Source organism: Scyliorhinus canicula, chromosome 4 (assembly GCF_902713615.1).
Source record: "Scyliorhinus canicula chromosome 4, sScyCan1.1, whole genome shotgun sequence".
NCBI classification, from domain to species: domain Eukaryota; kingdom Metazoa; phylum Chordata; class Chondrichthyes; order Carcharhiniformes; family Scyliorhinidae; genus Scyliorhinus; species Scyliorhinus canicula.
This window is the reverse complement of record NC_052149.1, coordinates 69299980-69312579: the sequence shown is the minus strand read 5'-3', so window position 1 is coordinate 69312579 and position 12600 is coordinate 69299980. Positions and strand designations below refer to the sequence as shown.

General features: G+C 45.5%; 1 protein-coding gene across 4 annotated transcripts in view; it reads left to right on the top strand.

Moving 5' to 3' along the window:
* Positions 1-12600, top strand: part of lrrc7 (leucine rich repeat containing 7) — a 1013254-nt gene that overhangs the window by 723205 nt on the left and 277449 nt on the right. For all 4 annotated transcript variants that reach the window (XM_038794406.1, XM_038794408.1, XM_038794407.1 and 1 more), the window contains one exon: positions 6509-6572. In XM_038794406.1, the coding sequence (XP_038650334.1) occupies positions 6509-6572 (64 nt within the window). The remainder of the gene's footprint in view (positions 1-6508; positions 6573-12600) is intronic.

The following is a 12600-nucleotide window of genomic DNA, read 5'->3' as shown; positions in this document are numbered from 1 at the left end:
TGGTTGCGGTCACCCCGCTGGCAGTATAGCTAGTCAACAGAACAAAGTGGGGGAGATGCTGCAGCTGGTTACCTGGGGTGGGGACAGTTTATTTATTCTTCAAGGCAAGGAGCTTAACTAAAAGCAAATTACTATGGATGCTGGAATCTGAAACAAAAACAGAATTTACTGGACAACCTCAGCAGGTATGACAGCATCTGTGGAGACAGAACGGAGCTAACACTTCATGAAACTTACAGTACAGAAGAGGGTATTTGGCCCATTGAGTCTGCACCGGCCCTTGTAAAGAGCACCCTACTTTAGCCCATACCTTCACCCTGTCCCCATAACCCAGTAACCCCTTAGTTAGGTGGATAATCTTAGGTTTTTTGTTTTTGTTTTAGGGTGGGGGAGGGTTTCTTTTGGTTCTCGATGAATTTGTCTGGTGTCCAGGAGGGGATGAGCTGAGAGGGGAGAAGGAGGAGACATGGTGACAGTGACGGTTCCTTTGTTTTGGAACTGGCTTTTTGGGGGTGATGGTGGCCATCTTGGGTGGGCCTGGAGATGACGCAGGTTGGAGCCTTACTGGATTGTCTCGCAGGAGGGATAAGGCGATTTTTGTTTCTGTTCCACTCTCTCCCAGTCTTCATTTCTAAGGCTTTTTTTGGTGGTGTCAGTAAGTTAATTTCTACTTTTGTTTGGATGGTTAAGATACCGTGGGTTCACAGGGCATTTCTGCAAATCGTTAGACAATCAGGGGGGTTGGCACAACCTAATCTGCTGTGTTATATTTGGGCAGAAAACATTGAGAAGGTGCAGGGTGGTTTAAGGATCCAGAATCTATATGGGGGCGAACGGAGGAGAATCCTCTTTGAGGATTTTGAATCAATTTAGGCAGCATTTTAAATTAGGCTCTATGTCACTGTTGCCACTGATTTATAGGATCTATAGGTTTGTGCCGTCTGGTTTAGATTCCACATTCAGGCCATGTGTGAGGCAGGGGTGGAGAGATTTAGGGATATATTTCTGGAGGGTAGGTTTGTCAGTCTAGATGACATTTTGGAGAATTCCAGATCCCGAGAGGAAATGTATTCAGATACTTTCAGGTGTGAGATTTTGTATATGAGGAGCATCCTATGTTTCCCCTGGTACTGGCGGGCAGCGGCGCTTATGGATAGGGTCCAGTCCTTGGACAAAGACAAATGAGTTATATAGCTTGCGCGCTTGTGAACCCGCCAATGTTAGCAGCAACGCGATTCGCCTTTCATCAGGCTGGGCCTGCAGGCCCTCGGCCGAAAGTTTGAACTGCTGTTTGAACAGCCGCCAGTTCTCACCTACATTGCCAGATGTCTGAAGCTGGTGGAGGGCCCTCAGTCCGTCCATCTCGATCTTCAGCATTTTTACGCTTGGGTCGCCTCAGTTTGCAGTTCAACAGTCCTGTCTTCAAGCCGAATCCCTAATGTTGTCATTGCTATTGCCAACCTAAAATCTTCAGCACACCTGGTATCATGTTTGTTTAGTCCCTCGTACTTCCAAAATGAACTCATCAAACACCGTGATCTGTCCAACCAAGATCCTTTCATTGTGTCTCGCGTAGTCAGATGGCAATCTGATACATAGCACGTTATCATGGAATCTTGCTACTCCTCTGGAACCGACAACTTCTGCTGACCTGTTGCATGGACATCTTATTACCCTATTATTACCTTCTATTTTGTGTTCTTCTGGAGATGGCCTGATGAGCCTCTCTTTATATACAGGTCCTCGGTCACATGACCTTGGTCTCGAGACTGCCTGGTGTGTCTGTACTGCCACCTGCTGGTTGGAGGTCTCACACCATCCAACTATGATATGGCCCATAGGCATGTCACCACAATAAGGAAGTAACTTGACGTGGCTACAGCGTAACCAGGGATTGTAACTGAACAGCCGGGGGTATTCATTATTTAGGAAGGACAGACAAGAGAAGCGGTTGCATTGCTGGTTAAAGTGGAAATTAACACAGTAGTGAGGTAGGATATTAGCTCCGATGATCTTGATTCTGTATGAATCTGTATGCGAAGAAACACCAAGGGTCAAAAAATGTTAATCGGAGCTGTATATAGACCCTCAAACTATCGTGGTGATGTTTGTAGCACAGTGGTTAACACAGTTGCTTCACAGCGCCAGGGTCCCAGGTTCGATTCCCGACTTGTGTCACTGTCTGTGCAGAGTCTGCACATTCTCCCTGTGTCTGCATGGGTTTTCTCCAGGTGCTCTAGTTTTCTCCCAAAAGATGTGGGGCGCGATTCTCCGCTGCCCACGACGGGTGGAGAATAGCGGGAGGGCCTTCCCGACAATTTTCATGGCCTCCCGCTATTCTCCCCCCACTCCGGCTGCCCCCCGACATAAATCACTGCTCGCCGTTTTTTACGGCGAACAGAGATTCTCCGCAGGCCGATGGGCCAAATACCGCGGAGTTTACGGCCGTTTTCACGGCCGCGATCACACCTGCTTTCAGCGTTCGTGAAAACGGCCGCAAAGTGCCTGTCACGGACAACCAGGGCACCGATTAGCACGGGCCTGCGATCGGTGGGCACCGAACACTATTTGTTCTTCTGCCGCCCTGCAGGATCAGTCCGCGGGGCGGCTGAGGGGCATGATGGCCCGCGCATGCGCAGGTTTGACGCGTCTGTGTGGTGACGTCATCCGCGCATGCACGGGTTGGAGCCGTCCAACCCGCGCATGCGCGGCTGACGTCATCGTGCGCGTCAGCCGCCGTGACTCTTGGCGGGCGGAGTTAGCGACGTTCGCTAACTCCGCATCGCCATGATTCCCCCGGCCCCGATACTAGCCCCGCCCGGGGGGGAGAATCGGGTCCCGGGACGGAGCTCCGAGGCTGGCGTGAAATCTCTGCAAGATGTGCCAGATCATCAACATGGGTACCACCATTACACGTGAGAACACAACCCACCAGGTACGCGGTACATACTCGTACGACTCGGCCAACATTGTCTGCCTCATACGCTGCAGGAAAGGATGTCCCGAGGCGTGGTACATTGGCGAGACCATGCAGACACTGCGACAACGGATGAACGGACATCGCGCGACAATCGCCAGGCAGGAATGTTCCCTTCCAGTCGGGGAACACTTAGCAGTCAAGGGCATTCAGCCTCTGATCTCCGGGTAAGCGTTCTCCAGGCGGCCTTCAGGACGCGCGACAACGCAAAATCGCCGAGCAGAAACTTAGAGCCAAGTTCCGCACATATGATGCAGCCTCAACCGGGACCTTGGATTCATGTTGCATTACATTCACCCCCCACCATCTGGCCTGGGCTTGCAAAATCCTACCAACTGTCCTGGCTTGAGACAATTCACACCTCTTTAACCTGGGGTTACCCCTATCTCTGGATCTGTAAAGACCTAATTACCTGCAAATGCTCGCGATCAAAGCACTGTCTTGCATCTTTGACTTTGTCTATATCTATATTTCTGGAACATACCTCTTCATTCACCTGAGGAAGGAGCAGTGCTCCGAAAGCTGGTGATTTGAAACAAACCTGTTGGACTTTAACCTGGTGTTGTAAGACATCTTACTAGAAATGAAGACAGGGAGATCAAGGAAGGGAAGTGTCAGAGGTGGACCATGTGAAGTTGAGAGGGAGGGGTGGAAATTGGAAGCAAAAATAAATACTTATTTCCTGGTCCAGATGAAGCTTCACCGATATAGATGTAACGGGGAAAAAAAACAGTTGTGGGACAGGGCCTGAATAGGACTGGAACAAGGAATGTTCCAGATATCGTACAAAAAGACAGGCATAACTGGGGCCCATGAGGGTACCCACAGATACATCTTTTACTTGCAGGAAGTTAGACAAGTTAGACAACTTCTTACAAAAGATTTAATAACAGAGCACTTAGAAAACAGTGGCAGAATCAGACAGAATCAGCATGGATTTACGAAAGGGAATTAATGCTTGATAAATCTCCTGGAATCCTTTGAGATTGCAACTAGTAGAGTTGATGAAGGGTAGCCAGAGGATCTGATTTATTTGGACTTTCAGAAGGCTTTCGACAAAGTCCCACGGAAGAGAATAGCATGTAAAATTAAAGCACATGGGATTGGGGGTAGTGTATTGAGATGGATAGAAAACTGGTTGGCAGACAGGAAACAAAGAGTAGGAATGGCAGGCAGTGACTAGTGGGGTACTGCAGGGATAGGCACCGGGACCCCAGATATTAACAATATATATTCATGATTTAGATGAGGAAATTAAATGTACTATTTGTAGATGACACAAAGCTGAGTGGGCGGGTGAGCTGTGAGGAGGATGCGGAGATGCTTCCATGTGATTTTGACAAGCTGAGTGAGTGGACAAATGCATGGCAGAGGCAGTATAATGTGGATAAATGTAAAGTTATCTACTTTGCAAAAACAGGAAGACAGATTATTATCCGAATGGCTATAAATTGAGAGAGGGGGCAATGAGACCTGGGTGCCCTCGTACACCAGTTGCTGAAGGTAAGCATGCAGTTGCACCAGGCAGTAAAGAAGGTAACTGGTATTTTGGCTTTAATAGCAAGAGGATTTGAGTTCAGAAGCAGGGATGTCTTGCTGCAATTGTACAGTGCCTTGTTGAGATCACAACTGGAATATTGTGTGCAGTTATGTTCTCCTTAACTGAAGAAGGATGTTCTTGCTATAGAGTGCAGCAAAGGTATACTAGACTGATTTCTGGGATAGTGGGACTGACATATGAGGAAAGATTGAGTTAGTTAGGATTATGTTCGCAGAAGCTCAGAAGAATGAGGGGGGTATCATAGAAACCTATAAAATTCTAACAGGACTAGATAAGGTAGATGCAGGAAGGATGTTGCCGATGGTGGGGGCATTCAGAACTAAGGGTCACAGTCTGAGGATATTGGGTGGACTATTTAGGACTGAGATGAGGAGAAATTTCTTAACCCAGAGAGTGGTGAGCCTGTGGAATTCGCTGCCATAGAAAGTAGTTGAAGCTAAAACATTAGTTTTCAAGAGGAGTTAGATATAGCACTTCGGGAGAAAGGGGTCATGGATATAAAGGGGAAGGCAGGAACAGGCTACTGAGTTGGATGATCATCCGTGACTATAATGAATGGCGGAGCTGGCTCTAAGGGCCGAATAGCGTCCTCCTGCTCCTATTTTCTATGTCACTATGAGTCATAGGAAAGGGGTCATCAGTAAGGATACATGTGACATTGATAAAGTATTAAGAAATCACTCCACCACTGGCAAATGTGCATACTGCTGTCTAAGTGCTAAAATCTGGAAATCCCTCCCTAAACCTCGCTGTCCCTTTACCTCTCTTCCTTTAGGATGCACCTTAAAAACTATCTCAATGACAAAGTGTTGGCTCACCTGTCCTAAGATTGTCTTATATGGTTCAATGTTAAATTCTGTTTGACAATTATCTTACAAAGTGTCTTGGGATATTTGACTACTTTGAAGGTGCTACATAAATACAGGTTGCTGTTGTTGTTTGCTATCAGTAACACCCTGGACTTTGTGAAATTCTGTCAATTAGAAAGAACATTGACTTCGCTCTGTTATGAGGTTTTAAGTGCATTGCTCTCCCTTTCTTTAATATGCTGTGAAGAATAGACTCTGGAAATTTAATGTGGTAGATTTTCAACTTGTCTTTTAATCATGTAATAATTGCTTATTGTCACAAGGAGGCTTCAATGAAGGTACTGTGAAAAGCCCCTAGTCACCACAATCCGGTGCCTGTTTGGGGAGGCCGGTACAGGAATTGAACCCGCGCTGCTGGCATTGTTCTGCATTACAAGCCAGCTATTTAGCCCACTGTGCTAAACCAGCCCCTTTTGGACTAAATACTGGAATTGCAGACTCACTGCCCATCACTGAAATTATTGGAAACTTAGGAAAAAAGTTGAAAATCTAATCCAATCTTTTCTCTTTATTGATGCTGAGTTATCTTCCATTTGGATTATGTTTAGGATTTCTGTCATTTGCAGTTTTTTCCCCTTTTTAGTTCTCTCTCCTATTGCTGGTTCTTCAAAGGAAAATTATGTAAATTCTTGAGTTGCGAATCTATGTGTCATTCATCTGTTTAATGAATTTGTGGACTGTAGAAAGTAGCTGGGCATAATTCTAGGATTCCTGCTCCCATTCCCAGTGTCAGCAATTGTCGCTGGTACAAAATAAGAGTACTAGTGGCAATACCTCGTCCCTTATGACTAACATCCCCTGATCAACGCTACCAAAAACAGATTAATTGGCCATCTTATGATTGTTTGTCGGGCCATGTGCGACAAATAGCTGACAGTCTTGCCAACATAACAAGCACCTCACATGAATTTGGCTGTGTAGCACTCTGAAAAGCCCTAAGGATGTGAATGTTGTTGTACAAGTACAAAGTTATTTAGTATATTTTCTTTCCCATATATCCAGCCATAAATTGTGTACATTTATGGGACGATATGGGGTCTTGAATTAACGATAAAGACAAGACAACTTGGATTTTAATTATTTAATTCTCATTTCCAACAGGTCAATGCACAGACTGACACAGATAGATCGATTGGACTTGGGCAGTAATGAATTCACAGACTTGGTAAGAACTCATGAACAGAAGTTGGCTTGTATTCATCATAGCTTTATTATCAGTGCCATTTTGCTGATCAAAGAAGGAATCATTGTAATATGAAGAATAATATTGTGAAGCGTAATGTTGCTTTATTGAATGTTTTTTAATTCAAATGCTGAGGACCAGATTATTGCGGAGTCAGGACAATGGGGAGCCATTTAAAAATGGCAGGCAGCACATAATTCCAGGATTCCCGATCCCAAGCCCAGCACTGGCAGTTTTTACAGATGTGGAGTAAGAGTACTTGTCGAAAGCTTGCACCCTGCACTTCCTACCTGGCCGGCTCCATTGTGGGGATAGGCATCTCCTTGCCACCTCACAATTTTCATAGTCAGGTGAGCATCTCCATGACTTATGATTCACAGGCCCTCAGAGGAGTCATGAACCATAATCTGCATTTGTGAACATTTTGAAAGGTAATTTCAAAAGGTCTTAACCATGCCCCAGCCATTCCCCATGGCTTCTCATACTTTCCATGTCAGCTACATGACAACTCATGCCCACAGCCACTCACCATAGCCATCAAACCCTTTGTGCCAAATCAATGACAACTCAACCACCTCCCAACACAACCCATGGCCGCTTATACTCCCCATACCAACTCAATGCCAACTCATGCCACATCCGTGCTCACTTACCCTGTAAGCACAATATACGTAACCACTGAGCCATCATATAACAATGGCAAGTATAAAACTGCTGAAAAAATAAAACACCCATTCGTAAATATTATTTCAAAACCAACTACTGTTCCTATAACGCCATGAAAGTGTCAGCCAGACAGACCATTAAAATACCATCCACCAAGGCTTCAAAGATTTCACACCTCTTAATTTTATCCAAATAAACATTATGACATTAACAAAAGTGATCACAGAAAGAACAACTTATTATAACCACTTAAATATTTCAATCAAACAAAGTAAACAGTATACTTCACTAGTCAAAATGGAATCCCTGCTTTTATTGGTTTGGAAAGTGAAGCATGCATTATGGGTCTAGAGCCATCTGGGTTTCCACCTATTCTCTAAAAGTGATGTTGGGGTGGAAACTCAACATCATCCTTCTCTCTTCTGGATTTTACCATGATGGGATTAAAGGTGAGCTAGGATCTGTTGGAAAATAAATTGAAATATTCAAAAAGCCGATTCAGTTAATATGTTTACTCTCAATTCTGGTTTTAGCACAGTGCGGAGAGCATTATCAGTGAAATGGATGAACTAATGCATTGATTGATTACATTGAAGAGTTCCAGCCCTGATCAGCTGAGTAGCTGCTGTTCATAGCATTTCTTCTCTGAAAGAGAGCTATCACTGCATGGCAGGTGATCACCAACTTCTTGGAAGTCACTTCACCTGTCTTGCCCCTAACTGACCTTCAAGTACACTGCCCTGTTGGCAGCCTTACCACAGAATGAGAGCAGAAGCATCATCCTGCCAACTGCACCACCAACAGTAGGAGCAACACCAGCAACAGCACCTGCTGTCCTCTCCTCAGACACGCCACCCCACATGGCAGAAGGAATGGACACCAACGTCCAGCTGGAAGGAGATGGGAATTCAAACACAGGGTCTACAGGCAGAGGAACAACTCTCAGCATGTCTGAGACCAGTGCCTCAGGAGCTCATGGTCTCTAGGCAGATCACTGCTGAAATCTGCAACCTCCTGGCACAAGAGGGGAGCAGGTGTTGCTCATTGTCAGTGACCCACAAGGTGCCTGTTACTTGAGGAGAATCAAGGCCCACCAGTTCCCCTTCCTCACCCTGGTCTCTGCCTCTTGCTAAGTACTGTGCTTGTAGTATGTCCTATAAGAAGAAAAAGCATACAGATGTGAATTTCACAATGGTTTGTGCAGAGAAAAAGGAAGGACAACATCTGTGGAGCGTGTGAGGCATGTGTGTGAGTGTTCTAGGATGAGGGTGAGTGTTACTCAGATAAGGGTCTGAAGTGAATGTAGAAAGAGGAATATATGGTTCTACAAGATGCATTGTTCTGAGCAGTGCAGTGCAAGAGAATGCTGGGAAAGTCACAGTGTGGGATCTGGCATCTCCATGTGTTATGCCACCTATCTTTTCCACCCTGCTTAGTTCCAGGATCCTCTTGCCATTATTTCTCCAGGTTGTAGGGACCGCATTTCTGCTGCTGACTTCCTTGATAATTTTTACCCATCCTTGGGAGAGCTCACCTAACTGCAATCTCTTGGATTTCATAGCAGATCCTCCAGGTCAGAGTGGGAGACCTCGAGAACAACCTTCCCAGGTCTCCTTTCCACTCATGTACTTGCTGCATCCTCATAACACCAAGTACTGGTGAATCATTCTAAGCCACACTATGGTGGCTTTAATCAGAAATCCTTCTTTTCACAGATCCAGGACATGATCCCACCTGCTCTCCCTGATTGGTGTGGAAACTCAGAGGTGGCGTACGAATGCTGTTGCTTAGTTGGAAAGTTTTGGCAAAGCCCACTTCAGCTACTCGTGGATTTCCGACCTGCAAATGGTCCCCTCATTTGGTCAGGGAGTTAATTGGAAAAATCACATCTATGAAGTGTGTTGTATATTTATGTTTGTTCTTAATTGAAACAAAGTCACTTTAAGAATTCATCACAAGACATAGTGATGATGTCATCGGATGTTTGTGTGGGAAAAGGGGCAGTCTATCCTAACAGCGTATAGAGTAAACGTCTTTCCAATAAAGCTCTTGTTTGTTTGTACTTTTGTGGTCTGCAAGCCTATTCTTTAAATAGAAAACTGGTGACGCAGAGGTCAGAACAAAACTGGCTAACTCCCGGAGAAGTGAAAAAAAATAGAAAAATTGTTGATCCGTGTGCAGACATTCAATAAAGATTAAGAAGCTAAATACTTTGCAACATCAAAGCTGGCGAGGGAGGGATGAAAAATATTCGTAACAGCCATCAAAGGAACTGAAACTTAAACATATATTTCAGAGGAACCTACATGGAAAGGAAATTCGCCATGTGCTCTGCCCGGAAAGATCTGGAACAGTACAGGGAGCACTGTGAGTAGCAAGTACCCTGCAATAATAGTTTAGAGGTGGGGTGTTCTAAACCTAGAAGGAAACAGGCTGAATTCAAGGGTACCTTGTTTGAAATCAGAAGATTGATGGTCCTAAACATTTCAAGGTATATTGTGCTTACACAAGCCCTTTCATTAGTAAAAATGGCTAGAATTATTGTCGCCATGAAATCTTATGATGAGAGCACCGAGTGGTGGAGCTCATATACTGAAAGATTTGATTATTTCATACAAGTGAATAAAATTGCGGCAGATGTTGTAGTCCCAACTAGCCTGAGTAAAATGTGTGTGTGGGGGGGGGGGGGGGGGGGGGAGAGAGAGACATTCAAATTCCTGCGAAGTCTGGTGTAGCCAGAAAAACCAGGCTCAAACCATAGCTACTTTGACTAAATTAGTGAATACTGTGAATTTGGAAATGTCTTGAACGACATCATTAAAGATAGATTAGGTTAAGTAGCCAAGCTATCCAAAAATAGCTGTTAACAGGAAGCAACCTAGCCCTAAAAAAGGCTTTAGAAGTCGCAATCTCTATGGAATTAGCAGCTAAGGAAGCCCAATCGCACACGAGAATCAAGAAAATGTCAGCTGAGACCGAAACACAGACCCAGGTTTGAAGTTGCCACTGATGTGCAAAAGCTGGTGCAAAGATGCAAAATGCATGAATTGTGGGAAAATGGGGCATATTGAATGGGTATTTTGCGGAAAGGAACAACAAGTTCCAAACAAGAACTATAAAAAGCAAAAACCAAGTGTACCAAATGGAAACTGAATGGAAGGAAAAGGATCCACGTGACACAAAAAGGGCATGAAAAAGGACCAGAGTCGCAATCATCTGGCGAACTGTTGTTGAACGTACTGACCATTGCGGGTGCAACAAAACTTTACTGGGTCACTCCTTTACTGGATCGAAAACCGGTGAAAATGGAGGTAGACACTGGAGCAGCAGTTTCAGTGGTACCAGAAAATGTTTACCAAGAGAAACTATGACATATTGCCTTAAAGATAATACTGAAAAGCTACCCTGGGGAAGTGGTTCCATTGAGGGCCATACTGATGTGAATGTGCAGCTAAATGGACAGATCGCAGACTTATCCCTGCACGTTGTTAAAGGTAACTATCCAGTCCTAATGGGGAGAACCTGGCTGGAGGGAATCAAACTAAACTGGGCCAAAGTGAATCTCATGTTGAGTCTGAAGCAGATCTATTGAAGATTTTAAAGAAGTATGGAGAGCTGGGAAGCATGAATGAGATCTCAGTCAAGTTAGACATTGAGGATGAAAGCCAAGCAAGATGCTTGAAGGCTAGGTCAGGGCCATATGCCATAAGGCTTAAGGTCGAGGCAGGATTAGTGAAATCGAGGAGAAGGCAGCATGTGTTCGGCTTGTGCAAAGGACTGAAGCCTGCCACCATTAGCGCCATTTCATCCATGGGAATGGCCAGAAGGGCCATGACAAAGATTTCATATCGATAATGCCGGACTATTCGAACAATGAATATTTTTCATTATGGTAGAAGCCTACTCGAAATGGCCTGAAGTTGCAATTATGAAGACTACGCCCTCTTAGAGAACAGGAGAAAGACTGGGTGAGATTTTTGCAAGATTCGGTTACCCTGAACAGGTGACAATGGGCCATAGTTCATTTCACAATAATTCATAAATTTTCTAAATGACAATGGAATCCAACACATCCGATCCACCCCTGATCATCCTGCCACAAACTGGCTGGCTAAAAGGTTTGTTCAAACAATCTTTTTATAAATGTTTTTATTGGGTTTTTGAACAAAGTATATTTACCGTTATGTACACAGAATAAGAAATATATATATAGAAGAGAAGGGCACACCCAAACATACAAAACAAAAGTAATAATAAAAAATAAAATAAAAAATAAAATAGAATTACTGGTAGGGTATTGTACACCAGCTCAACAGCTCTGTACAACTGGCAAAATAATTTACAACACATAAGTAGGCAACTGGTTGTGGGTGGGGGGGGGGGGGGGGGGGGGGGGAGGGAGGGGGTTGGAGACTGGGGAGGTAGATGTACATTTGGGTGGGGGGGGGGGGAGGGGGTTGGAGACTGGGGAGGTAGATGTACATTTGGGTGCCGGAGAAACAATTGCAGTGGGCAATACTCAAATGGGTTTGGTTTTGGTGTTGTCACTTGCTTCTCCCGGATGGATCTCGCTGCCATTGTCGTCTCGCGCTCACCTCCTCTTCAGCCGTTCCCCCCGTCTTTCGCCTGTATTCTCCTTGTTCTCTGTTCCTGTAGATGCCAAGTTTGTTATCGTATCCCGTGCCCGCCTTCCGCTATCATTTCCCTGCCTCCCCCCCCCCCCCCCCCCACACCCACCCTGGTTCTCCTCTCTTGTTCCCTGTCCCTTCCCTCTTCACCGCCCCCCCCCCCGTTTCTGGCCCCTCCCCCCCCCTGTGGTTCGCCTTCCTTTCCTCTTAGGTTTCGCTGCACCCCCCCCCCCCCAAACCTCCCAGTCTATCTCTCCCTCTCATACTTTGGCTACTTTTCCCTGATTCTTGGCTGCCTGGCTATTCTTCTGCTTGTTTGTTGGCCACAAACAGGTCCCGGAACAATTGGATGAAAGGCTCCCACGTTCTGTGGAAGCCGTTATCTGACCCTCGGATGGCAAATTTGATTTTCTCCATTTGGAGAGATTCCGAGTGGTCGGACAGCCAGTCTGCAGCTTTGGGTGGTACTGCTGACTGCCAGCTGAACAGGATTCTACGGTGGGCGATCAGGGAGGCAAAGGCAAGGGCGTCCGTCCTCCTCGCCCAGGAATAAATCTGGCTGGTCTGAAACCCCGAAGACCGCTCCTTTTGGGCATGGCTCCACCCTCATCCCCACCACTTTGGACATTGCCTCGAAGAAGGCTGTCCAGTATCCCGTAAGAATGGGGCAAGACTACAACATGTGGGTGTGGTTGGCCGGGCCTACTTGGCACCGT